At 54.0% G+C, this 26,011-nt stretch overlaps 11 protein-coding genes across 11 annotated transcripts; 4 read left to right on the top strand and 7 right to left on the bottom strand.

Annotated features, from left to right (window-relative positions):
* Positions 1–2,852: 2,852 nt before the first annotated feature.
* Positions 2,853–4,649, top strand: AYL99_11104 (hypothetical protein; the record flags this gene model as incomplete). Its single annotated transcript, XM_018842610.1, has 3 exons — positions 2,853–2,881; positions 2,985–4,463; positions 4,532–4,649. 3 exons carry the CDS (start codon positions 2,853–2,855, stop codon positions 4,647–4,649), a joined length of 1,626 nt encoding a protein of 541 aa, XP_018688023.1.
* Positions 4,650–5,102: 453 nt separating this feature from the next.
* On the top strand, positions 5,103–8,585 carry AYL99_11103 (leucine-tRNA ligase; the record flags this gene model as incomplete). The annotated part of the gene is made up of 3 exons (XM_018842609.1): positions 5,103–5,165; positions 5,224–7,748; positions 7,799–8,585. The coding sequence occupies 3 exons, from the start codon at positions 5,103–5,105 to the stop codon at positions 8,583–8,585; spliced, it is 3,375 nt and encodes a 1,124-aa protein (XP_018688022.1).
* An 819-nt stretch (positions 8,586–9,404) lies between these two features.
* Positions 9,405–10,253, bottom strand: AYL99_11102 (hypothetical protein; the record flags this gene model as incomplete). The annotated part of the gene is made up of 1 exon (XM_018842608.1): positions 9,405–10,253. One exon carries the CDS (start codon positions 10,251–10,253, stop codon positions 9,405–9,407), a length of 849 nt encoding a protein of 282 aa, XP_018688021.1.
* Positions 10,254–10,438: 185 nt separating this feature from the next.
* On the bottom strand, positions 10,439–11,056 carry AYL99_11101 (hypothetical protein; the record flags this gene model as incomplete). The annotated part of the gene is made up of 1 exon (XM_018842607.1): positions 10,439–11,056. One exon carries the CDS (start codon positions 11,054–11,056, stop codon positions 10,439–10,441), a length of 618 nt encoding a protein of 205 aa, XP_018688020.1.
* A 295-nt stretch (positions 11,057–11,351) lies between these two features.
* Positions 11,352–12,595, bottom strand: AYL99_11100 (hypothetical protein; the record flags this gene model as incomplete). Its single annotated transcript, XM_018842606.1, has 2 exons — positions 11,352–12,383; positions 12,473–12,595. 2 exons carry the CDS (start codon positions 12,593–12,595, stop codon positions 11,352–11,354), a joined length of 1,155 nt encoding a protein of 384 aa, XP_018688019.1.
* A 583-nt stretch (positions 12,596–13,178) lies between these two features.
* Positions 13,179–14,048, top strand: AYL99_11099 (hypothetical protein; the record flags this gene model as incomplete). Its single annotated transcript, XM_018842605.1, has 3 exons — positions 13,179–13,208; positions 13,270–13,342; positions 13,405–14,048. The coding sequence occupies 3 exons, from the start codon at positions 13,179–13,181 to the stop codon at positions 14,046–14,048; spliced, it is 747 nt and encodes a 248-aa protein (XP_018688018.1).
* Positions 14,049–15,665: 1,617 nt separating this feature from the next.
* On the top strand, positions 15,666–17,553 carry AYL99_11098 (hypothetical protein; the record flags this gene model as incomplete). Its single annotated transcript, XM_018842604.1, has 4 exons — positions 15,666–15,680; positions 15,731–15,880; positions 15,938–16,293; positions 16,392–17,553. The coding sequence occupies 4 exons, from the start codon at positions 15,666–15,668 to the stop codon at positions 17,551–17,553; spliced, it is 1,683 nt and encodes a 560-aa protein (XP_018688017.1).
* A 1,020-nt stretch (positions 17,554–18,573) lies between these two features.
* On the bottom strand, positions 18,574–18,963 carry AYL99_11097 (hypothetical protein; the record flags this gene model as incomplete). Its single annotated transcript, XM_018842603.1, has 1 exon — positions 18,574–18,963. One exon carries the CDS (start codon positions 18,961–18,963, stop codon positions 18,574–18,576), a length of 390 nt encoding a protein of 129 aa, XP_018688016.1.
* Positions 18,964–20,506: 1,543 nt separating this feature from the next.
* On the bottom strand, positions 20,507–21,421 carry AYL99_11096 (hypothetical protein; the record flags this gene model as incomplete). Its single annotated transcript, XM_018842602.1, has 2 exons — positions 20,507–20,660; positions 20,712–21,421. 2 exons carry the CDS (start codon positions 21,419–21,421, stop codon positions 20,507–20,509), a joined length of 864 nt encoding a protein of 287 aa, XP_018688015.1.
* A 931-nt stretch (positions 21,422–22,352) lies between these two features.
* Positions 22,353–22,901, bottom strand: AYL99_11095 (hypothetical protein; the record flags this gene model as incomplete). The annotated part of the gene is made up of 1 exon (XM_018842601.1): positions 22,353–22,901. The coding sequence occupies one exon, from the start codon at positions 22,899–22,901 to the stop codon at positions 22,353–22,355; it is 549 nt and encodes a 182-aa protein (XP_018688014.1).
* Positions 22,902–23,646: 745 nt separating this feature from the next.
* Positions 23,647–24,624, bottom strand: AYL99_11094 (hypothetical protein; the record flags this gene model as incomplete). Its single annotated transcript, XM_018842600.1, has 3 exons — positions 23,647–23,811; positions 23,870–24,466; positions 24,535–24,624. The coding sequence occupies 3 exons, from the start codon at positions 24,622–24,624 to the stop codon at positions 23,647–23,649; spliced, it is 852 nt and encodes a 283-aa protein (XP_018688013.1).
* Positions 24,625–26,011: the final 1,387 nt, after the last annotated feature.

Raw genomic sequence — 26,011 nt, 5'->3', positions numbered from 1 at the left:
ACCCTTCACGTCGGGTTGCTGTCCGATCAGCTATGGCTCCTCTATCTGTGCTTGAGCATGATTCTACTCCTGTTCTTTTTGCGGGCCCCAAAGCGGAAGAGTGGCAAGAGATCGAAGAGGACGATGATGGTAGGCTCGTCAAATTACAATGGGAACCTTCCCGGCAAGCCTTCTTCGACGACCTCCAATGTCAAATACCCAACATCCGCCGCCTTGTTGCACACCACCTGTCCTTGAGCTGGTCGCAACAGTGTGAGATTTCAGATAGATCTGAATGGCGACATGGCAGTTTCAATGCCTGCATCCCAATCAATATTTCCAATTGGCGAGGACAGCGGCTTATGTTGAGGTGCCCATTTCCCTACATGCAAGGCGGCGAGGATGGTTTGGATGAGAAGATCCGGTGTGAAGCTGCGACATATATCTGGATTTCACAAAACTGTCCTCGAGTTCCGATCCCCCGCCTTTGGGGGTTTAGACTTCCAAATGGCTATGGTGTATAGTTATATGATGTACCGGAATCGGAGCTTACTTGATTCTAGTTTACGCCGTTACGCATCTTTCCTGTATCAGGCGAGTCATCGAAGCTTTGAAACGCTGCTGGGCCTGGCGACTGCCATTTATTGCCCCTTGCGAAACTCCGCTTTCTTTGAAGTCTGGTTACCTCCTTGTGGATTTCGTCGAAAAGGAGCACGGGACCAAGCTGTCGGAGGTATGGCTGCCCGAGACTCACGAGCAGAGACAGAACTTTTACAGAAGTCTATCAAGAATCATGCTTGACTTAGCACGACATCATTTTACGAAAATCGGTTCTTTCACGATCGACAACTATGGGAATATAAGTCTCAGCAATCGACCACTCACGATTCGGCTTGCTTTACTAAAGAGCGGCGGTCAGCAGATGCCATGCATGAAAGATAGAGCAGCTCGCAAGGGTAGGTCCAGACAGCGATGCACTTCACAGCCAATTCAATTGCATCCTTTCGTGATAAGTAATGTACGAGACACGTCACGCTCTTTCGGGAATGTCGGGTCCATTGTTCTTGCGACAGGAGAAGGAGTTGGAATTCGTTCTTCCTCTCTTCAGATGTACGCATGCACAAGGCTGGAAAAGCCCCCCCTGATTGTACGTAGAGTAAACCACCATTCTGCTCCCACGATCACCTTGTATTGGCCTCCTTTTTGACTAGGTAGGCAGAGGTGTCGAGGCGTTTCTGGCCAAGATTGTGTCCGAGTGAGCATGCTCGTAGTGGTGGCTTCTACAACACTCGCATTCGCGGATTTGGGAGGGAAGAGGTATACCCGTACCAGCACCCGCTCCGACGACATCGCAATGCCCTAAATTCGCTTGGTGGTTGGTGAAGATGGAGAATGTTCTGCATCCGGTCGAAGAACAATTTGCCATCTGGGCCTTTACACAATGCAGCATAATTGAGAGTCTCAGATATGACATCTTGTTGTGTCTCGCCTTGTTGCTCATCTCTCCTATGAAATTTCCCAACATAAAAGGTGTGCTTTCTAACACTGGTTAGCGACATTACCCAGAGCTAATAGATTAGATCCACATAGCCAGCCTTACATTCGCCATTCAAGGCTTGGTAAGCATAGGTTCCGTCAACAATGTAATTATGTCGATTCTGAGAAGAAGATCTCGGAGAACATACCCTGAAGACGTGACAGGGTTGAAAAATTGTTTTCTGGTGAGTTATCCACTACCAGCCTAGTTCTGTTTCGGAAATCCAGTAGCAAATTCAAAAGAGCTGATGGAAAAGTACTCCATGAAAACACAGAGCACAACGGGGCTTTCTAGTACGAAAACACAGCACCAGACCGACATACCAACATATTGACTGATGAATGATGATTTGAAGCGTCAACAAGCAAATGAACGATTGGGGACGATTTTCGTTACCCACGAAATATTTCGTTATATCGTATGCTTCCACCATGTCTTCCCTCCGTTCTTTAACATTATTCATGCTACAACGTTGAAACTGATCATAGATTGTCTGCTCAAAGTCTCGTGTTTAACCGCGACGGGAGATGATCACAAAACGTGTTTGGCGAGATCATCAACATTGACGTCCTCTTGTTTGACCAACCTTTGTGGAATACTCGACAAAACACCCCTCCGTCAGACTGCGCCATTTATCGAGCATGTGCTCGTGTAGGTAATAATGCTGGGGAGGTGGGAGCTCACTCGCTAGAAGAAGACTTTGCTCTTCGATCTGCCCCGCCGCCACCAGCGCCTCTCAAGGCCTCACCAGCCCCTATCACTGGCGAAAGTGTCAGCCCACCAAGTCCAGTCAATCCCAGGCTAACGACAGCCGATTCGAGGGCGGGGGAGCCGAAGTGGGCATTGTTCCTGAGCGACACAGACAGCCCTCTCCCAACGTCATTTTTCGCGCGCCCACGTCGGAGAAAAGAAAAGGTTGCTGGGTAAAACTCGAGTTTGGACCGTCACAAGGCAAAAAAAAGAGTCGGAATACAACATAGTGGCAAGGGGTGCGTAGAGGGTTTTCAAGTATTCACGGGCGGCCAAGTTCCAGCGACTCAATATACAAGTACAACTAAGTTTGGTTATTTCGTGTAACTCAGGTGAGTTGTGCTGGAAACTCGTCCTCCTCATCTGTTCGCTTCCTCGGGGACGTGGCTTGCTCGCTAGCTCTGCCCAGTGGTCGAATCCTCGGCCATCGTTGAGATCGGCAAAACAGACGTGGACAAGTCCACAACTTGCGGTCTCGCGGTCCGCAGAGACCCTCGCATCAGTTATTACCATAGTTCTTCGTCCACACCGATCCTGTGGTTTTCCTTGCGCCAGAAAGATCATGCCCTGAAGGGTCATTCTCATCATGGTTCAGCACGTCTATCTGCCCAATGGGTAAGTTGCACTCCCCTGCGGACAACGCCTGCCCGTTTTCTAGAGGAATGCCTATACCAATGCCCTCCAAACATGCTTGATGTAAGCTGATGGGACCTGGCAGGCAGATATACACAGTCACCCCTGTCTTCGGAGGCTTCACCTTCAAATCGACCAACCTCGATCTGCATCACTCGGCAATGCCTCCGGGATGGACCGTCATCCTCCAGACCGAAGACCAGGTGGAGGACGAAGAGCGTCGAAGCAGTAGAGTGGCAGTCAATGCAAGCGGAGACACGGAAGAGGCAGGACACAAACATACCGTTGCGCACCGATTTACCAGGCCCACCATCCAGAGCGACTCCCTCTTTATCTCGTCCATTTCCATGCCCTCGAGTTCAGACTTCAAGAACACCGCCTCGCCGACCCGACATATTGCGATGATGCTGTGGGCGACTTTGTGCTGGTACTTTCACAAGGAGCCTCCGAATCCGCACACCCTGACCGAGGCGTCTGCACTGACCCCCGAGGCAGGGCGGCCGAAGCGCGATTGGCGCATCAAGATCAAAAGAGAAGGCATTTTTAAAGGGAAGAACACACTGCAGAAGCTTGAACGAATGGGCCTGATAGCCAGTGAGGACTCCTGCGTGGGCACCGATATGAACACTCGCTTGCCCGGCGGTTGGGCGGAGACCTTTGTGAGCAGGAAGTCCTTCTGGCAGATTGATGCACGCATTTTCCTCTTCACAATGGCACCTCAGTCGCACTCGCCGTTTCCTCAAGCTTCGCCTTACCCTTCCCGCCCGTCGTCTCCAGACCGGACGGTCCCCGAACGCGGCTCACCTCGACCTACCGACATTGTGACCACCGCAGCACTATCAGACACCTTCAGTCCAGGAATCTCGTCACCCGGAGGCCCTTTCAACTCTGGAAGTCATCTGCCGACGTTCTACCCTCCTCCACCGACTCAGTATACCTTCACCAACCACATCCGCCATCCGATACGCCCCAAGCCACCTCGGCAGGGTGAGACATTTTACACTCGCTACATTCCGAGTCTTGGTCAATGGCTTTCCTTCCGGGTACCAACCCTGTCTCCCAAGCCAAGTCCTCCACCTTACTTTATGCCTGCATCATCCTCTATGCCCACAGTGCTGCCGAGCCACCCAGCGGCCGTGTCCATTGCGACATTGCCGACCATGGATAACTTCCTGGACCGGCCATCTGACCTCGACTTGCTTCACAAGTGGATGAACAACCCCCGGGTTAATGCGGCATGGGGTGCAGCTGGCCCGCTAAACACGCAGCACAAGTTTTTGATTGATGGTCTGCAAAGCCGACATTCGTTCCCTGTCTACGGCTGTTGGGACGGCAAACCCTTTGGCTATTTTGAGATATATTGGGTGAAGGAGGACCGATTGGGCCGACTCCTCGGCGGAGAAGTTGGCAATTACACGCGCGGATTGCACGTGTTGATTGGGGAGGACGAATTCCGAGGCCCGCACCGAGTCAAGGTCTGGTTGTCCGCGCTGGTGCATTATTGCTTCCTGGCGGATTCTCGAACCGAGACTGTGATGTTGGAGCCGCGGATCGATAACACAAAGTAAGTCATCCAATCACCCGAAAAGTCCTGGAAAGTGAGTTGGCAACTGACTAGAAATTCACATGCAGATTTATCAACTACCTGAAAGAGGCTGGATTCTACAAGCAGGGCGAGGTCACCTTCCCCCATAAACAGTCAGCCGTCATGAAGATTGACCGAGAATCTTGGGAAGCGCCCGAGCTCTAGGGGAGCCGTAGGTGCCGGACTTTGTGTTCCGGAGCTGAGAAAAAGGTTCATAGGGAGGATGGATCTGATGGTCGTACTTGCCGGGCTCGCCATTTGAGCGCCATGATCAGCCCATATTCATATACATATTATGTGTAGTCAATTTGACACAGTATTCGTGTTTCACGAGTCGCGTACGACGAGATTGGCCCCGGGGATATCCCAACAGACCACCTAGCGGTCAACAACTGGTCTTGCCGAGTATAGAATGTTCAGTTAGGGTTCCAGCCTCGTCGCTGTGACCACGTGACATGATGTGCTCCTCCGCGAAAAGGCGGCGAGGCTGTCACAGAAATAATCCACTTCGCCGCTGGTTTTCGTGACTCCTACCCACAACCAACCTTTCGGAGCGACTTCAACCCTCATTAATACTTGTGAGGGTTCACACGTCCATTGCCACTCGATCCCGCCATCATGGCGACCCAAATACCAGTCGATCCGACCCTGACCTCGGCCAACACACTCAAGCTTGAAAATGTGAGTCGACCCCACGCGAGCGTGAAGAACTTACACTGACCGGGGGTGGCATTGTTAGACACACAACCGAGACGTCTTGATTGCGATCGAGAAGAAATACCAAAAGAAATGGCAGGACAGCAAAATCTTCGAGTCGGATGCGCCGACCACGGCCGAGATCCCCTTCGACTCAGTCCCCGCCGCCGAGATTCGAGAAAAGCACCCCAAGTACTTTGGCACCTTTGCCTACCCATACATGAACGGCTCTTTGCATGCAGGGCACAGCTTTACGGTGAGCAAAGTCGAGTTCACGGCGGGCTTCAATCGCTTGACGGGCAAGCGCGTGCTGTTTCCGTTGGGGTTCCATTGCACGGGCATGCCGATCAAAGCATGCGCAGACAAGCTCGTCGAAGATGTCAAGAAGTTTGGACAGAATTTCGAGAACTACCATGAAGAGGAGGATGCGGCTGCACCAGATACCAACGGTGCCCCCGTCGCGCCCACGCAGGGGGTCAACGTGAAGGACGACCTCACCAAATTCAAGAGCAAGAAGGGCAAGCAGGCCGCGAAGACTGTCAAGGCCAACTACCAGTTCCAGACAATGCTGGCCATGGGGATACCGAAGGAGGAGATCCACAAGTTCGCCGACGCCAACTACTGGCTTGAATACTTCCCGCCGATATGTCAACAAGATCTGATCGATTTTGGGGCCCGGATAGACTGGAGGCGGAAGTTTGTCACCACCGACGCAAATCCCTACTACGACGCCTTTGTGCGGTGGCAGATGAACCGCTTGCACGAGCTCAACAAGATCCTGTACGGCAAGAGATACACGATCTACAGTCCCAAGGACGGCCAGCCGTGCATGGACCACGACCGGACCAAGGGCGAAGGTGTCGGTCCCACGGAGTACACTGCGCTGAAGTTGAAGGTCAAGGAGTGGTCGCCTGACGCGGCAAAGGCGGTGGACTCCAAAATCCCCCAGGATGCCAGTGTCTACTTTGTCCCTGCGACCTTGAGACCGGAGACGATGTACGGCCAGGTATGCTGTTTCGTTGGACCGAAGATCAATTACGGCATCTTCAAGGTATCAGAAAAGGAGTATTATGTGGTCACCAAGAGAGCGGCGTGGAATATGGCGTTTCAGGGCACTTTCTTTGACCAGGAGCATTTCCCCCGGAACCAAAACGAGCTGCAGCCTGTCGTGGAGCTACCTGGGTCCGCCTTCGTGGGCACCCTGGTGAATGCGCCTCTATCGGTGCACAAAGAGGGAGTCAGGATATTGCCTATGGAGACGGTGTCTGCCACGAAGGGCACGGGCGTTGTCACCTCAGTTCCGTCCGACAGCCCAGACGACTTCGCCACGGTCCGAGAATTGGCGAAGAAAGCAGAGTTCTACGGCATCCAAAAAGAATGGGCTGAACTGGAGATCATTCCGATCATCGACACCCCGGCTTATGGCAACCTGGCGGCGAAGTACCTGGTCGAGACCAAAAAGATCCAGTCGCCCAAGGACACCACCCTCTTGGCTGAGGCAAAGGACCTGGCGTACAAGGAAGGCTTCTACAACGGAACCCTGTTGGTCGGAGAATTCAAGGGAGAGAAGGTGACCGAGGCCAAGGAAAAGGTCCGAAATTCCTTGATCGCGTCGGGCGAAGCATTCCCTTTTGCCGATCCTTCAGCCGAAGTCATCAGCCGCAGTGGAGATGAATGTGTGGTCGCCTACGTTCCACAGTGGTTCCTAAATTATGGCGAGAACGACAAAGAGTGGCAGCAAACGGTGTTGGACTATGTCAAGGACAAGAACGGCCTGGAGACCTACTCCCAGGAAACCGAAAACCAGTTCGTCGCAAACCTCGAGTGGCTGAACCAATGGGCATGTGCCAGGACGTATGGCCTGGGGTCGAAACTCCCCTGGGATCCCGCCTTCTTGGTGGAAAGTCTGAGCGACAGCACCATTTACATGTCATACTACACGATCGCCCACTTCTTGCACGGCGACAAATTCGGCGAGACACCCGGACTGTTGGACATCAAGGCAAAACAAATGACGGATGATGTGTGGGACTACGTCTTCACGCGGACCAACGACGTCAACAAGGTCTCCGAGTCGACCAAGATATCGGTTGCAGACCTGCAAACCATGCGGCGGTCATTCGAATATTGGTACCCGCTTGACTTGAGATCGTCTGGAAAGGACCTGATCCCCAACCATCTCACCTTCTTCCTCTACATACATCTCGCCCTCTTCCCTCGCGAATATTGGCCGAGATCTGTCCGCTCCAACGGCCATCTCCTGCTCAACGGGGAGAAGATGAGCAAATCGACTGGAAACTTTTTGACCTTGAGCCAGGCGGTGAAGAAGTTTGGTGCCGACGCCACACGGATAGCCCTTGCTGACGCGGGTGACGGCATGGAAGACGCGAATTTCGAGGAGAAGGGCGCCAATGCCGCAATCATGCGGATGTACATTCTCAAGGATTGGATCGAAGAGACTCTGAAAGACGAAGGACTCCGCAAGACGCAGGGGGAGATCATCTGGGACAAACTTTTCGAGGATGAAATGAATCTCCTGGTGCACGAAGCATACAAGCACTACTCCGAGTAAGTTTCGAGTGCTACAACGGACGGAACAAGCTAACAGTACTTCTTAGAACAAACTACAAACTCGCCCTCAAAGCCGCGCTCTACGACTTCCAGTCGGCGCGTGACTTCTACCGCGAAGCCTGTGTCTCGAGTGGCATCCCTCTGTCGAGGCCCCTCGTCCTCCGCTACGTCGAATTGCAATGCCTCTTGATCTGCACCATTGCCCCTCACTGGGCGGAGTACATTTGGCTCGAGGTCCTGCACAAAGACCAATCCATCCAACTTGCGCGGTGGCCGAGCGACGTCCCTGCAGCAGACCCCTCGTTGACCGCCGCACGAGAGTACGTGAAGACGACGTCCAGCAACATCACAAGCGCCGAAGCACAGGCGGCCAAGAAGATGGCCAAGGGCAAGGCGGTGGCATTCGACCCCCGCAAGCCGAAGCAGATCACCATCTTCGTGGCGTCGCGGTTCCCAGCATGGCAGGACAAGTACGTCGACCTGGTGCGGTCCATGTTCGAGAAGGCGAGCCTGGACGACGACAAGGCGATCAACGCGTCGGTGGCGAAGATGGGCAAGGGCCCGGAGATGAAGAAGGCGATGCCGTTCGTGCAGACGCTCAAGCGACGCCTCGTGGTGAACAAGGAGAGCCCCGCGGCCGTGTTCGAGCGCAAACTGCCCTTTGACGAGGTGCAGATTGTGACGGAGATGCGCCGGGGCCTGATGCGCAACACCGGCTGCAAGGACGTCAAGGTGGTCACCGTCACCGACGAGAACCGGCAGTCCCTTCCATCCATGGCCGAGGCCGCCGTGCCGGGCCAGCCTAGTTTCGCGTTCGAGAACGTTGAGGCATGAGGCGATGGGTGATGGTGGCGGTCTGTTGGTCTTTGCTTTGCCTGTCTGTTCCCTGCTTTCCCTCGGTCTCCCTCCTGGAAAATCCAGTTGATAGCCGCAGAAGGGTGTGGGGAGCAGGCCGTGGCACGCCATGACGATGCAGAAGCACGTGCCTGCCAGGCCCTACATTTACGACCTTTTTGCTTTCTTTTACGAACGACGACGTATCTCTCTCTGTTTTTGTGTGTCCCGACGTTGGAGAGGGACACGAACTGAGGCTACGCTTTAGACGAGACACATGATGGGAAGGAAAGAAACATGATGACAGATTCTGAGAGAGAGAGGGTGGGAGGAGACAAAGACAACCAAAGGGCAGCAGATATCTGTCTGTCTGTCTGTGCAGGATGATGACAAGAAGGCTGCCCACATGAGAGAGAGTGGCCGGCAGCATCTCATATACATACATGCATCATGAATCGAGATGTCTAGAGGTCTAGATTGATGCCCCAGCCGGTGTTGTGTTGTGTTGTGTTGTGTTGCGTTTTTGCTCTGGTTTCGATAGAAAAATCCAATAGAGCTAGCTCCCCCGAAGATATATGTGTGTGCATATGTGGGAGAGAGGGAGAGGGAGAGAGAGAGTTCCAACTCAATCAATCAATCGATCAATCAATGTATGATGTCGCCAGAGCCCCAATATTCATTCATCCAGGCGCGATTCGTTCTTCGGGGTGGTCATGAGTTCTCTACTGTCTGTATGTATGTATGCATGCATGCATTCATTATTCTTTCTTTCTTCCACGAATCCAGCTAGCCCAGCCAGCATCCGTTGTATTTTTCTTATCATCCTAGTCTCAGTGCAAAGCCGGCCCCCTTCTCCTCGGCCTCCACGTCCCAGCCGGTGAAGAACAGGCCCTCGACGTCCTTCGCGTCCAGGCGGGGGGCGTCGCCGCGCACGGGGGCCGGCGGGGTCTCCCTCCTGCGCCGCCGCCGCTCCTGGCCGGCTTTGCTGGGGAACGTGGGGAACAGCTCGCGCGGCTTCGGCCGCGGGTCCTCGCGGAAGTACGGGTGGGCGAGCACGTCGGTGGCCGCGGGGCGGGCGGCCGGGTTCAGGGCGAGCAGGGACGAGAGGAGGCGCAGGCCCGCGCTGGTCAGGTAGGGGAACTTGGCGGCCGTCAGGCGGGACGGGGACGGTGATGAGAGGACAGGGTGCAGGGCTTTGGCGTTGGGGAGGGAGCGAAAGCCCGGCCAGGCCTCGCGCGTGGGCGTGCCCAGCAGCGCAAAGATCTTGGAGAGCTGGTCGACCTCGTTGCGGCCCGGGAAGAGGGGTTCCTTGGTGAGCAGCTCGGCGAAGACGCAGCCCAGACTCCACACGTCGACGGCGACGCCGTACTCCTCGGCGCCCAGCAGCAGCTCCGGGGCGCGGTACCACAGCGTGACGACCAACTGGGTCAGTTTCGGGGGCGGCGGGAGCGACGTGTAGCGCGCCATGCCGAAGTCGGCCAGCTTGACCTCGCCGCGGTTGTTGAGCAGGAGGTTGGACGTCTTGAGGTCGCGGTGCAGGATCCAGTGGGCGTGGAGGTGCGCGACGCCCGCCGTGATCTGGCGCATCAGCGTCTTGGTCTCGGACGGCAGAAACGGCTCGGCCATGTCGTCCAGCAACGTCTTGAGGTCGTGTTCGAGGAACTCCATCACGAGGTAGACACTATTCAGGAACAAAAGACCCGCCACGCGCCCGGTGGGAGGCCCATGTGCGTTAACATGCGTTTGGTGCTATCCGCCTTTTCAGGACGAGAGAGAGAGAGAGACGGAGAGTGGATAGACGAGGGTTGGGCAAAGAGCGAGCAAAGCAAGGCCAGGCCCAGATAGAACAAAACTTACTCTTTCAAACTGTCGCCCACGACCACCTCGCGCAGCTGGACCACGTTGTTGGCGGGAGCGGCGTCGTCGTCGCGACGACACGCCATCAGCGTCTGGATCTCGCGCAGGCCCGTCACGGGGAACCCGTCGTTGGTGTGGTCCATCTTCAACCTCTTCAGGGCCACGATCTCGCCCGACGTCTTCCGCCGTGCGCGCGACACCACGCCGTAGGAGCCCTCTTCGATGTTGTTCAGCAGCTCGAACTGTTCGACGTGGCCGCAGGGCCCGAAGTCGCGGCTGGGAAACCGGAGCAGGTGTGCACCTTCTACGTCGTCGTTGCTTTCCACCTGCGGTGCGGGAGGTTGTTGGACCGCTGGTAACGTGCCATTCTCTTCTTCATGGTCGAACGACGCTGTACGTGCCCGTTTGCTCGGTCGCTCAGAGTAGTCGTCCGTCGCCGCAGAGGAGGGGACTTGGGTCGCCGTTGACACCGCCGCCGTGTTCCGGGCTTTCCCTTCCTTCAGTCTTTTTCTTTCTGCTTTCTCTTTCCTCCGCTGGGCCTGAGCTGCGGCCATTTCTGCGGCGTCGTCGTCATCGTTGGCGGTGGTGGCCCATTTGGATGTTTTCGAGGCCATGGTGCGAGGCGGACGCGTGAAGGTCACTCTCAATTCGCAAGCAGGACAGGAGATATTGAGGAGTTGCGATAGGATAAATACCCACTGCCAACACGGTTGTTGGTTAGTGGGTAGTTAGTGGTTTGTAGGTCGAAGCAATTTGTATCTGCGGACAAACATGTCAAAAAATGGCACATGCTTCAACGGCTCGTCAGACGTCGGAAATATATGCGGTATACATGTATTGGCGGCCAGCCTGAACAGTACCCGCCATGTTAATCAATGCAACTATTCCTTGACCTCTGTATCTGTGTCATTACTCTATTCTATCGATCGCAGTCGACAAGTACATCCCGATCTCTTCCCATCGTCGTCTCAACACCTCTCTCTGTACAGACAACCCGACCTCTCCAAGGCGAGCGAGCTGCTCGAGACTGCTGTCCACAACCTCCAAATACGCCTTCATCGCCTGCCGGAGCAAGTCGTGCACCGAACTGCGATACTTGTCGTCATCATCGGCACCGTACCTCACACAATCCCTCCACTTTTTCAGCGGCATACACAACAACCTCAGGGCGACCCGTGTCCGATAGCAGGCCACTTCGTCGTCCTGCATCGACGGATTCTCCAGCACGTAGTTGGCCCAATAGCCCGCCTCTTCCAGCATGCCCTTCTGCTTCTCGGAGAACAGCGGTAGAATGACCGAGTCCAGGGACACCACGTCGCACTTGTTCTTGTCCAGCGTGAAGCCGTACTCCACCAGCAGGAAGTCGTTCGAATGGCTGCCGTACGAGATGTACAGCTCCTCACCCTTGGCCACGGCCCCCTCCACCGTGAACTCGTAGCTCGTGCCCGAAAAGGCGACCTTGCAGGTGGCGGCGTCGGCGTGGTTGATGTAGTCGCCAAAGGGCACCAGGGCCAGACACTCGTCGGCCTCAGGCGTGTCCTCGGGCTTCATGTCGGGCGGCGTGTAGTAGAAGGTGCGTGTGCTGACCAGCAGCCACGAGCAGCGGTAGGCGTCGTAGCCGAGCTGGGGGAACGCGGCCGACACGGCACTCCAGTCTCGCGAGAGCTTTTTCTGTTGCTTTCTCAGAAGTGCCAGTGCTGCGGGTGGTAGCAGGGCTTGGAGCTCGGGCGGCCAGCAGAGCGGCATCGACGTGGTCAAGTCGTCCGTTGAGGGCAAGGTCGTTCTCCAGAGGGCGGTGGATTCGGAGGTGTCCATGGCCAATTCGGCCGCTAGGTAGCCGTTGGCACTGCATGCCCCCTTGACGGCCTCCCGGATGGTGGAGGGCACCGTCTCTGCGGTCCGGATCATGGACATGGGAATGTCCAAGATGACTTCTCCATCCTTTTTTGGTGTAGGATTTCCCGTCAGGATACGACGGATTTGTCTCTTTGTATAGAGAGAGGGGGAGAGAGAGAGAGAGGGCAACCTACCTTGAGCCTCCGTTTGGCGATGACGCCCAATCCCTTGCCCGGGAATCTGTGTGCTGCGATGCCATTGACCTTAATCCCGTGCGAGACGGCCCATTTTGTCAGACGATCGCTGCTGAGGTCCATCTCCCATTGTGTGTTTGGGTTTTTGACAGGGAAGCCCCATTTGTGTGGGTTGATATAGGGGATGACGCCCAAAAGGGCAGAGGGAACCGGCCCGTGTTCGTCGCCCAATCAAATGACGGCAGTCCTGACATGGTGTCCAGGGACACAGAAAGACATGATTCCATATTAATGCGTGACTGCTGTAATATCAATCAGTGTTCCCAAAACGACACCTCTCAAACTCACCAGTGATAATGGATTATGTATCATGTATCATGTATCATATACCATATGATTGTCTTGTATGCATTGTATTCGGTATTACCAGTTGTCAATTCCGAAGTCGGTCACACGTCACTTTCTCAGGCTCATGTGGCGGATCAATGCGGGGGGAGTTTCTTCGTGGTAACTCATTCATTCATTCATTCGTCCTCAATATTGCATTTCATATTACCAAGCATCTAAATATCCAAACATCCAAGCATCCAAACATCCAACATCTTCCCAGCTCTCATCACTTACTGCACACTGACTCGCATTGTTTGTTCACCAAATTCCCCTCGTCCGATCTGTGAGCCCTGCTAGCACCTCGGCCGCATTCACAATGGGAAGCTTGGGGATCCAGCCATTCCAGGTCTGACCAGCCACAATGTCTCTCCTGCCGATCTTCTCCCTGTTCACTGACCAATGCACAGACAACGTTTGCTGTGCCGCTGCACTGCGATTCCTGCGTCCAAGATGTTACAGGTGCTTTAGAGAAAGTGCAAGGTACTGAGCTGTCACGCCTTGGCTTGTGATGCCCGAAACTGACACCCTCGGCTCCTCTTCAGGCATCACCAAGATCGAAGCCAATCTTAAAGACCAACTTTTCTACATTGAAGGAACGGCTCCTCCCTCATCAATCGTGTCAGCCATCGAATCTACGGGCCGTGATGCCATCTTACGGGGCAGTGGGAAGTCCAACTCGGCCGGGGTGTGCATTCTGGAAACTCATGCAAAAGCCGTGTCAGATCCTGTCCGGGGCCTGGCACGCATGGTCCAAGTCGCGGATGATCGGACCCTGGTCGACCTGACGCTGCGTGGGGTGTCACCAGGAACATATCATGCCACGATAAGGGCCACGGGGGATATCTCACGTGGGGCAGCCTCGACGGGGGGCATCTGGGAGGCCGTCAAGGAACTAGCGGGCTTCAGACAGCCTCGCGGGTTGTTTGGGACAGTGGAGGTCAACCAGGATGGACGAGGCAGTGCCTTCCTGGATCGGCCGGTGTCAATATGGGAGATTATCGGTCGCAGCATGGTCGTGTCGAAACAGCAACCGGATGGAGCGTTTCAGACCGAAGATCCAGACACCCTGGTCGGGGTCATTGCTCGCAGTGCCGGCGTGTGGGACAACGATAAGACGGTATGCAGCTGCTCGGGGAAGACGGTATGGGAGGAGCGGAAGGAGCAGGTTGAAAAGGGGATGCTGTGATCTGTCGGTCCATCGTACTGGAGCCTGCATCGACGGCAAGGAACCGTAGGAGAAGAGTAGAAAAAATATCAAAAATCACACTTTTATCCGATTCTGATTCGCGGTCCGAGTTTGTTCTGGGTTTGAAATCGTCCCTTTGGTGCCTTCTGCTGCACGATGATGCAGTTGCTGGAGCATACCCCTGCAGCGAGCATTGGAAACGGACAACCCGATTGCTTGGGTCGGAGGGTTTAGGAAAAGCTTTTAGGTGGCAGCGTCAACGGTGGTTGGTCGCCAGACGTGATTCTGAAACGGACACGCAGATGGCGGAACCTGGCCCACTGGGCGAGGTTGGACACGGTGTTGAAACGAAACCCGCAGAGCGAGCCATGTGGGCGTGAGACGGTCGTCAAGGAGAGGGAAAAGCAAACAATAAAATCATGGATAGTGCAGGAAGAGGGCTGGGCTCAGGTGACGGACTCAGGCCACTTTGGTAGAGGAGGACCATGGGACATGTTCTATCACATTCTCGACGAGTGATGAGCGAGTGCGAAGGATAGAAACATGGGAGGAAAGCGGCTGGTGAGTTTAGTGGACTAGTAAAAGTACGGGGTAGGTGATGAGTAGAGAGGCAAGTAGGCGATTGTGACGAGGTGACATGTGCTGGATGGACTCGGTATCTACAACAGGAACTTTAGGTGAGAAGATACCTATAGGATAGATAATACAGTTTGCCTGCCGTACGTACATGCAAGGCACCTTAGGTGCTGAGTTGTCTGACCCGGACCCGAGGGCCCTCCCCCCTGAGAGTGCCTGGAGTGGTAGGTCTCCTGTCCCTCCTTCTGTGCCCTCTGTCTCCTTCCAGCCACCGCCCTTCCCTATTCGTGCCTATCCCATCCCCCCCATGCTCGTCCCCCTTGCTTCCACGGCTTCTTCTCTCACCCTCGCTCTCGCTTGAAGGAGTTGGACTCTCCACTTGTTTGCCCTGTTCCCCTTCTCTCGAACTCTCAAACCCATCATTCAAGAAGTCCGAGTCTTGCTGTCACAGAATATTCTTCCATTCCCAACTCTCTCTCTCTCTCTCCTCAACCTAGCAACTGGCATTGCTGTTTTCGCTTCTCCTCCAAAGCTGTGCTTTTGGTTATCTATCCTGTCTACGCTCTTTATTTATCCCGACTTATCTTCTTCGCGTCCCAGACTATTTGCCATCTATCGGACGCATTCCGTCGCTAATCGACTCATTCACCACATTGTCAAGTTGACAGCCTCTTTCATTGGCACTCAGTCAGTGACGGCACTGGCGCCGAGCAAATCCCACCGCCCTACTGCTACCAACCTACCCACCCCGGGCGCTTAACCCCTGGCCCTCAAGCACCCATTTTCAGGACCTGGCGGCAGGGCCGGCCCTCGCAGCCTCGGAGCACCAGCCTGTGGTGGCCCATCGGTTCCCACTACCCTAGCAGAATCTGTGACCGCCCACTCCCACCATTTCAATAACGTCTCAGGCACCGCCGCTCCTTGTTGCAGATCTCGCTTCCTCTGTAAACACCTTGCCCTCTGTGTATCTACCTGCAACCTTGCTGTCACTACCGCCCTTGTTGACGACGATTCTGACTTCAACGATCTCGGCCCGGCGCCATGTCGCTCAAGCAGGTATGTGAATCCCCTCAATGCCCACTCGGGTCCTAACCCCCTCTGTGCAGGAAATAGAGACTTGGGTCGAGGCGCTTGGTCACTATGACAATCAAGAATTCGAGGAAGCGTTGAGGATCTTCGACGCGATTGCCGATACCTCCAAGATCCTGTTCAACTGCGGCGTCATCCACGCGACCATCGGCGAACACGAGAGAGCGGTACGTTCAGTGGCAAGAGAAGAGACGAGGTCAAACCATGCTGATACAGAGACTTAGGTGGAATGTTACCAACGCGCCATAAAACTCGACCAGTACCTCGCCGTGGCCTATTTCCAGCAGGGTGTCTCCAATTTTCTGGTCGGGGATTTTGAAGAAGCATTGGCAAACTTCAATGACACCCTGCTCTATCTGAGAGGCAATACATACATCGACTATGAGCAGTTGGGGCTGAAGTTCAAGCTTTACTCCTGTGAGGTTCTCTTCAACCGTGGTCTGTGTTACATGTACCTCCAGCAAGAGCAGGCCGGGCTTCAGGATTTCAGCTTCGCCCAGAAGGAGAAGATGACCCCTGATCACGACGTGATTGATGATGCTATAAAGGACATGGCCCAGGGCTATGTGGTCTTCAGCATGTGAGTCTCACCCCAGCCACTTTCCAACGGGCAGCGTCCTGGAGCGTAGACTCCACGACACGCAATTGAACCCGATGGACTAACCTGGTGTTTGATAGACCGGTCGGATGCGTCTACCGACCCAATGAAGCCAAGGTCAAGAACCTCAAAGCAAAAGACTATCTGGGCAAGGCCCGGTTGATCGCCACCTCGAACAGCGAGAACACCGGCACCGGATTCCAGGGGGTGGAAAGAAAACAAGCTGTGGCTGCTGAGATGTCAGGCAAAGACGACCGTCCTCCGGAAAACATCAGCTACGCAGCAACAAACCTGGTACAGCGCAATTTGTCCAGTAGAGTGGTCCGAGATCAGAGCGCTCCTCCGGTCATGAATCGAAACGTGTTCCCGCCGACACCGCCCCCGGAGAACGAGAAACCCAGGCTCAGCGGCGGAGGCGGAACGTCCACATTGCCTCTGCGGACCACCTCCATGCGTCAACCCCGCAATGCGTACTCCTCCAGACCAGAAATGGATGCACCTAGACCCGGTATGATGAGTCGAGCGGCAACATTCGACGTCAGCGCCAACCAACCCCCCGGCATGGGCAGGATGATGCCGCCTCAACGGGAGAACTCTTGGCCGGAGGAACCCTCCATGATGGAGCGACCACCACAGATGGAAAGGTCACGCTATGGCACCCAAAGGACCGCCTCCGAACCCCGAGGTCCTTCTTCTCGACAGCAGATGCTCGGCCGCTCGGCCTCACAGAGGGCCCCCGCCCCACTGTTCCGGGAGACTACCCAATCTCGATACGATGATCCCACGGACACGGTGGAGGACGTCTATCGCATGTACTCCAGCCCCCGCAGGCGCCAGCGACGCCAGGACCAAGACCTTTACCTGAACGAAGAAGACGAATATATAGACGAAGAAGAAATGAGTGCGGAAGACATGAGCGGTTTCGAGCCCGTGCGGCGCGCGGTGTCGCGATCGGGGCGCGGGAGCAAACGGCCCGAAATGCGCAAGATCCGTGTCAAATGCCACTTTAACGACGATACGAGATATCTAATGATTGGCGCTGTGGTAGATTTTGGCGACCTGGAGAGCAAGATCCGGGAGAAATTTGGAATCAAAGATCAATTGAAGATCAAGATGCAAGATGATGGCGACATGATCACCATGGGTGATCAAGACGATCTCGAGATGTTGTTGTCGAGCGTGCGCAGTCAAGCCAGGAAAGAGAGGAATGAGATGGGCAAGATGGAGGTTTGGATCTCATGACCTTTGGGGCAAAGTTGGAATACTGCACACTACCAGACACATGAAACCCTCCTACATCTGTCGTTACAGCGTCGGAGTTGGACAAAGATCATCTCCCTCGCGGAATGGGAAATCACTTTGGACCGGGCGCCGTTGGGGACTGGGACATGCTTGTTTTCAGGGAATGTACCATGAATGTGTTCTTTCACTTCCCGGCTCTATTTCCACACAGACATTTTACATACACTGAGTATCGCATATATATCTCACGAATATATAGTCTGTGTTGCACACCATCCAAAATGGGGTTGAGGTTCCTAGTTCTTCGGCCCCGTCCTCAACCCTTGTGACGGGTGCCTCTCCTGAGAATCAACTTCAAGAGTGCTTGTTCTTATGGGAAAATAACGACAATGGCCCTGGATCGTTATGAAGGGATAATATCCGTTTAACAGCGCCCTCGACGCCGAATACATACCACTCACCCTCCCACACACACACACACACACACACATCTTCTCCCTCTCCACCACATCACTCGTTCGATACCATCCGATCCTATCCCGTCCCATTTCTCCCAGTCCATTGAGCACGCCAGTCCAGTCCAGTCCAGCACAGCACAGCACAGCAGAGCACAGTACAGTCCACGACAAGACTAGGCCGACTGACCGGAGCAGCCTGACGACCAAATCCAATCTTCTTCTGAGCATTTCCCTTCCCTGACCTTCGAGATTCCTCGCATGGATTGTATTGTAGATCCAAAATGATAATTGTCTTAGGTCATCGTCACTCTTACCAGAACAGGTTCCTTGCTCTCTTCCTTCCCCTTCCCCATCCCTACGCCCCTTTCGTACCCACCACCAACCTCCACGAAAACATCCCCCTCTCCTAAGCCCAGTTGAGCCCACTGATCAAGCCCGTCCTTTTCCTCTCCCTTTCCATTTTTTCTTTTCTTTCCTCTCTCCATTCAGCCAGAACCCACAACATCTCGCTTCTCCCGTTCTTCGTCCCTTTTTTTTCTCCCTCCCTTCCCCCCCCTCCTCTCTATCTCGCCACCACAACGCTCCCCATCCTCTCCCTGACCCACGCCTTACTCACCCCGACCACGGCGGGGAACTCGACCTCGAACAGGATGCGGATGCTCTCGGCGTCCTCGCCGTTGCGGGCCTGTTCGCGGACGAAGGCGTCATGCTGGGCGGTCCAGGTCGCGGGGCGTTTTGGCACCGTCGAGGGTTGGTGATGATGCGGTAGTTGGCGAGAAGGGGAATAAGAAAAGGACGTGGATGAGGGAGACGAAGTCGAAGATGGATACTTGTTATTGTTGCTGGTGGTGGTGGTGGTGGTGGTGCGGGCTGAGAAGGAGGTTGTTGTGGTGGTCGTGGGTGTTGTTCTGGAATCCTTATAGGAGGAAGATGAGGTCGTTGGGGAAGGCATCTTTGGATCAATGAATGAATGGATGGGATGGAATGCTGGAAGAAAAGGCCTTCCAAGGGTGAACTTGAGAGTGATTGGTTGGCTGGCTGGCTGGATGGATGGATGGATGGACAGACTGTTCGCCGTAGGGCTTTCTTTGGTCGAGGAGCGGTTTTAAAAATGCTTGGTAAAAAGGCCTGGACTGACTGTACCCAACTTCGTGTTTGTGCCGGGCTCAAACTTGCCGCCCACTCTCCCAAGCACCTTGGGAGCAAGGACTGGATTGGATGGATGGATGGATGGATGTTCCACGGCGCGCAGCAGCAGGAGCAGCAGCAGTAGCAGCAACTAGAAAGTGACAGGCAGATAGGAGAAACGTATGTTGCTGTTGTTCCAAGGGCCCCAATTCCGTCGAATGTTGGTTGGAAAGCGAAGCCAGTCCAAGCTTGACGCTGGCAAGAGGATATCGACCCCAGTGGTCAATCAGGGAATGAATGCTCTCTCTCTCATAGACACACAGAGAGAGACACAGAGGGAGGAGACACCACCGCAATGGAATGAAGAATAGAGAGGTGACGATGACGACTGTGATGATGTTGGTAATGGTCGATTTCGCATGGGTGAGGCAAGGAGGGGGAAGCACAACACGGAAGGGCAGGGCTTTTGTACTTCTTCAATATCTCAAAAACATCGGTCAGTCAGTCAGTCCCCCTCTGATCGCCCCAGGAGTGGTAGAAGACGTGGTGTTTGCGACCACGCTATATGTGACGGGGAAGGCGGAAGAAGGTACGAGACAAAGCAACTCTTGACAAAAAAAAATACCGGTGGACAGAAAGATGCCGCGCAACCATTCATTCTCGACGAGATGTCAAATCCGGATGCAAGGACGAGCTTCCGATCTTTTTGTTCTTCGTCGTCAACCCCTGAGGCTCTTTGCCGGCAGGCAGACGGGTCGAGCTCCAAATCGTCCCGGTCTAGACAAGGTGATTTTGATTTGTATCCGTCCGGAAGGCTTCCTTCCAACTTGACAAATACGAGGAACAGTACAGAACTCGCCAATCGTGGTATGAAAGGTACCGTGCTGCGCGGTTCCGATCTTGGGATCTTCCGCCATTGCAATTGTTGGTTGTTCACATCTTCACCTGGTTCCTGGTCGGTTTGAGAGCTGGGGTGGATCAGCTTCGCAGGTCTGCTGGTCGATTGATAAGAGTAAACATTTCCCAACGGACAGCATGAGAATCGGGCAAGGGAACAATATTTTCCACTTTTGGAAGTTCTCTTTCATTAGCCTCAGAATTTTCCTTTCCTGTGTTTCCAAATCGTTGGACACCCCGGATGCCATTCTCCGTTCCCCCGTCATGTAGGTTGCCGATGATCCCCTAGATTGCCCCCGATGTAATGCACTCGCAAACTGATCCAAGATTCCGCTCAAAACGCCGCTATACTGGAATGTCTTTTTGGCCTCGTTAGAAAACAATTTTGTCATCCGATTATGGGTCGTTAGATACTATAAATATATATGGCAAATTCTAGCCGTCAGATTGATCATGGGGAGCGCTCCATCTCAAAACACGCCGAAGCCCCTGGCGAACCATGTGAAGGACAAAATGGTGATGGCTGATGCTGTCAGGATCACGCCCAGCGCTTGCTTTTCATGGATGGAGAATGCACCATTGCAGGTTGCACACTTGAATTCGTTCAACGGAGTATATGGTTGTCTGCACCTTCTTAGCGGTTCAATGCCTTACCGAGTGAGGAGATAGACTTACCCTGTATACATCCCAAAGATATACTGCTCATAGGCCGCCAAAAATCCAGCACTGGGGATGTCGGTGATATCTTGTGACGAATCGTGGATGATCAGAGTATAGCTAGCAACTGGGAAGGGATTGGTGGCCGTGGCGAACATCTCTCCCGTGTCCCAGGTGATAGCACCCGTCTCCTGCACCGACATGTTGGAAGAGATTGTGTAGGTGGCTTGATTCAAAGCGCAGGACGCCAGCACGTCGATCGCGGACGGGGTCACCGACAGAGAGGTATAGTTCCACGCAAAGGTCACAAAATCCCCGACCTTGTAGTATTGAGGGCCATCAATCAGAGCGGGTGTGATGAGAGAGATACCGCCAGGTGGGAGGCGAGGGTCGATTGGAGTGGTTTTGGTGCTCTTTGTTGTGGTCCCGTTCCGAGATCCTGATGCCCCTGCCCCTGACCCCGATGCAGACGGAGCTGGAGTTATCGTTGACCCAGACTGAGTGCCTGATGAAGAGCCCGACGAGGATGCGGGCTGGCTCGCAGATGAACTGGAGGAGGCATTATCGTTATTGTCGTTGTTGTTCTGATTCTGGTTCTGGTTCTGGCGGGGGACAATCAGAACGTCGGCCTTGCCGTTGAGAAATTCCGGCCACGGCCAGGCCGATGAACAAGCTGCAAAGAAGAGGAGGAGAGAGGAGAGGATGGAGAAGAGGCCGGAGCCCTTCATTTCGGACGTCGAAGGAGGCGGATTCGTATGGCGTTCGAAACGCTTGCAGTCAATGGAGGAAGTGCAGTTCGTCCTTCTGGGAAAGACTTTGTTGCAAGCTGGGCTATAGTGCGAGGTATAGCGTAGAAAATGGAAAGGTAACGATTGAATGAAAACGATTGACGATAGCGAGAGTATGATGAGAAACGGACGACGATGTGTCTGTCGGAGGTGCAGAAAGGAGCGCAGGGCAACGAAAAAAGAGACAGGAGAGCGTTGTCTCACCCTGGACGACGGCATCCGGAACCCGCACAAACAGAAACACCCCAACAAGGCCTAGCAGCGGCCCAGACGCGACCACGCAGCCAACAGCAATTGGCACCTAGGGTCCCCTTCTACCGCCTAAGCCACTCTCCGCCCGGAGACGTCTTAACCAAGTCGGGTTTGGGCACCTTTGGTATTGTTTCTTAATTTGGCTCGTTCACATAATACTCGGTACACACACACAAATGTCCCAGCCACTTGGATCACGAGCCGCATGTCTGATATCACGTTACCGCCGCGTTCGACATATTCACGCTGGTCATCACTACACACCCACTGCCATGAGACCTCACATCTATGTCAGGACAACAAGAACATGAAGGTTTTGGATTTCCCCCGAGGCCAGTTGCTACTAAGCATAATACCCGCTGACTCGGACAGCAACCTCCCTGTACCTGGTATCTGCGGCAGAGGAGAGTTGTGAACCGAAATACCGCCAGCATGAACTCCTGGCACAAAGGCTAATCGAACATATGAGAGCCAGGCATTCGGAGTCAGAAGCTTCCAGAGATCTTGAGTACCACGGAAATGCTGCATCTGGGAGGAGGCTGCCCTGTCAGACAGTCGCTATCTCTCCCCAGCGACTGTATCTCGTACTTGTCATCATGCTCACGGTAATCCAGAGATCTTATCGAATGGCCACCTCCTTCCAGTCCATCAGGTTGTCTTCTGTCTCGGGATCTTGTCTGTATCTCGTCCGTTGCCACCCTTGACCCGGTCCCACTCGCTGCTCCCTTCCTCGCGCTCGGAGCGGACTCGATCGGTGGTGAGAGCTGGCCTGCTTCTGTGCCTCGATCACTGCGATACGGCGCTGTAAGATGTCCAAATCCATTTTCCACCTCACATCGGGGGCTCTTCGGTAGTTGTCGTGCGGCAGAAAGTCATTCCTGAGGTCAATTAGGGCCGACGCTGGTTGGGGCTTGATCGCTCCATCTGCTGTCCGTTTTCTCTGCGGTGGCATCTGTCTTGGGATATAGCATTCTGTCCGGTGCGATCGTCCAGCTTCACCCTGGCTGCCGATGGCACGCTGTCTGAGGAAATTGTCTGGTCTTAATGTGACCGTGGTTGGCATATTATCTGGGTGGTTTGTAATTTTGAGGTTACCAAACCTCCCTGTCAGAGTTTTCCGAGGCGATTGTCGCTTGTCCGCAGACTCGTTTGCATTCTCAACATCCATTGCGCCTTTTTCCCACTTCGAGAGGTGAATATCCTTCAGCCAATTTGATCCCCCTTCCGCGAGCCCATATCCAGACATTGGTCCCCGAGGATCTCTTTGACTGCGACCTTGGAAGGGGATTGATTATGGCAGTCGCCCCGGTAGAAGAAATTCTGAATCACTGGAACTGCTGGCACTTGTCATCGCCTGGATAAAGGGTTGCAGTGTCTACAGCATGGGAGAAGAAAGCGGCATCGGCGTTGAACGCGTCATCTCCGTAGTCGTGGAATCAGGGGTGGCGTCGAGGTCATTCACTAATATAAGTCACGTACCGGAACATTGCGCCTGGGGCCCTTCTCGGAGGGAAAGGAACGAGTTCACGGGGAAACCTACATATCAGTGCGGGCGGATACGTGACAAACTTGCTGGACGATGGTTTCTGCATTCAATCCCAATTTCTTTGATATTCATATGGCTATTGAGAGCCCACACTCGCAGGTACATTACCAGCCACGACCGAAACGCCTTAAAACCCCTCTCCAAACGGCAGAACTTCTCAGCAAAAGACTGTGGCCAACTGCAACCAAAACATCAATGTCGTAGTATTGTGCTGCGACTGATAGCAGCGACGGACTATTCCCACCAAAAATGATAGCGCTGTAAATCAAAGGGTGGCGCCTTAATGCACCACCGAGATCCTCGATGATAATTGGATGAAGCAGCCGGCATGCAAGGAGCCACTTGCGTATGTACGGCCTCGAAAGGATCACCGGCATACTCGATGGAGGGCCAAAAACCGAGGCTGCGGCTCGCCTTGTGTTGGGGGTTTCGCCTGCCGAATCACTGGCAGTTTCAGCATCTTGGTGTCGAGAAGCTTTCCGCACTTGTCGCACGGTCTGGTCATCATATCGTGGTACGAATAAATCATCTCCTGGATCGGACCGTTAGCAAAAGTCATACAGAGCGATGACGTTGGTGTCTGGGCATACAAGGAGGTCCCCAAGCCGGCGTGTCTCTTTCGACTCTCGAATGCTTTCAACGACGTCAGCACGCAGGTCGTATACACCAGCCGCTTCTGAACTAGACTTGTCAATGACGTTGTATGGTGCCCTGCCAGCAGTCTGACTTTTCTCGACTCGAAAGTCAAAACGGGAGACGCTGATGTCGACTGGCAAGAGTGATGCTTCATTCGACACGTGTATCGTGAACTCTGGATGCCTTGCGCGAAAGTCGTTCACGGCCTTTGCAACTTCGGCATCAGATGGGGTTTCAAAGTCGTGACTAGCGTCCCTGACCGTGATGGAGGTCTGCTCGTTTGCAGCAGCGTCCCGCAGGAGACTCGCATAGTCGAACGCCCATGCGTCTCCACCCTGGGGCAAGTCATTGGCGTGGACAGTCTGCCAGAGCTCGCGGACGTCGTCACTGTGCCAGTCCTTCTTGAATCTTTCGACGTCCCGACTCCCTGCCTGTGCGGCAGTCTGCAAATAGGCAGCGAGCTTCGCAGGCTCGTATTCACCAGGGTTGTCCAGAGCCACTCGGGCTGGGTTGATCAGCTTCTCGGGCAGTAAAGTCCGAAGGTCACCAATCTCCAAGACGGTCAGCAGCGGTTTTGACAGCGTGATTGGTTCGACAAGGAAAAATGTAAGAGACTGACTTGGGTGTACATGTTTTGCAATTTCGCGAGTTTCTCGATGATTTTGCGGTCTTCAGGGTCCACCGCAACTGACGGGGCTGGGGGCAACATGCCTGTGGACACTCCAAGGTGCGCAGCAACTGTTTCCAAAATAAAAGAAGGTGTTACATCGAGAGGATGATCGGTTTTTTGGTTTTCTTTTCAACAGCAAAAGGACACCTGATGAAAGCGAGTGAGCCACAGAGAGTAGTGACTTGAGGAGGTGGCCAAACGCAAACAGCGCCAAATCACATGTCGCAGTTGGCTACGGAGACGGTCATGTGATGCGAGCGTCGTTATTTATTCATAGATGAGTGCCAAGAGCTGCTCCATGCTAATCTATAAAAGGCTAGTACACAATCTTCAGTCTCAAGCAGCGCACAATCACAAACTGATATTGTCCCCCTTTTCCTCTAATAATAACGCCTTCACCTCCTCCGTCACCATCAACATCGTGCAAACACAATGCAGCGTGTACTCCCGCTATCCTGACAATGTCCTGGCACTAACTCCTTTTCCCTGTTGGCGTAAGCATAGAGAGAATGTCACAGCTCAACTTCCATCTATTGGTTGGTGAGTCGCACATCGCCGCTGTCTCCACGAATCGGGGTGCCCTAAAGTCTCCGCCCCGTTGGGTGAAGGCTAGAGGCTAGAGGTGAGCCAGTATCCCGTCTCGCCAGGATTCAGGTATACTCGCACCCAGGATTTGGAAGGAGGAGGGAGGCCCTCCATTGCCGTGCTCCCCGGTCGAACACCTGCATATCCACGTGGGATCTGTGTCCGATCACTGAGAGCCAGCTGTTGAGCCCGAAGCAAGTTTGCGCAACTTGAATTCCTCTCAACAAGTCCAGGTTTGGAAAGAAATGAGTTCTTCCTAATCCATACTCTCTATGCGAGCCGTGTCCGCAAATCTTCATGCTGTTGTTGGCAGTGTCCATCCTTGATTCACAGGTTTCTAGGTACTGTTGCTGTGTGGTGACGTCAAATATCCATGGTGTTAGGGCTTTTGGATGGCGCTCTTGAACGGTCTGTATCTCGGTCCTGCAGGGGCTCGTCCAAGGCAGATGGCGCAGTACCGGCTTCAGACCACATGCGTTGTTTGATGTTCGTAGTCACCTGAATCACCGCTAAGTCCTGCCTCATGCTCGGCGACATAAAAGAATGCAAAAGGGCACTGTATGGCAGAAAAGGGGCCAATAATATTCCCTTCTTGGATATTCGTACACAAGGGGCGTTGATCATGGATGCTCGTGGAGATGGCGACAGCCTAGCTTACGTCAGGTTCAATCATGTTGTGACATGGCGACGAGCATCATGAAAATCAGCCCAGAAGTTTAAAAACGTCGAGCATCGTGCTCCAGCTCGTTCAGACTCACTGCAATCAAGCACGGATAACTTGGACAGAGAGACAAAGATTCAGCCTGGATCGGAAGCGACCAGTCGCGCCATCTCCTCACCT

This window comes from Fonsecaea erecta (genome assembly GCF_001651985.1).
Source record: "Fonsecaea erecta strain CBS 125763 chromosome Unknown Scaff13, whole genome shotgun sequence".
NCBI lineage: Eukaryota > Fungi > Ascomycota > Eurotiomycetes > Chaetothyriales > Herpotrichiellaceae > Fonsecaea > Fonsecaea erecta.
The sequence above is the reverse complement of the archived record's forward strand: the minus strand, read 5'-3'. Positions and strand labels throughout refer to the sequence as shown.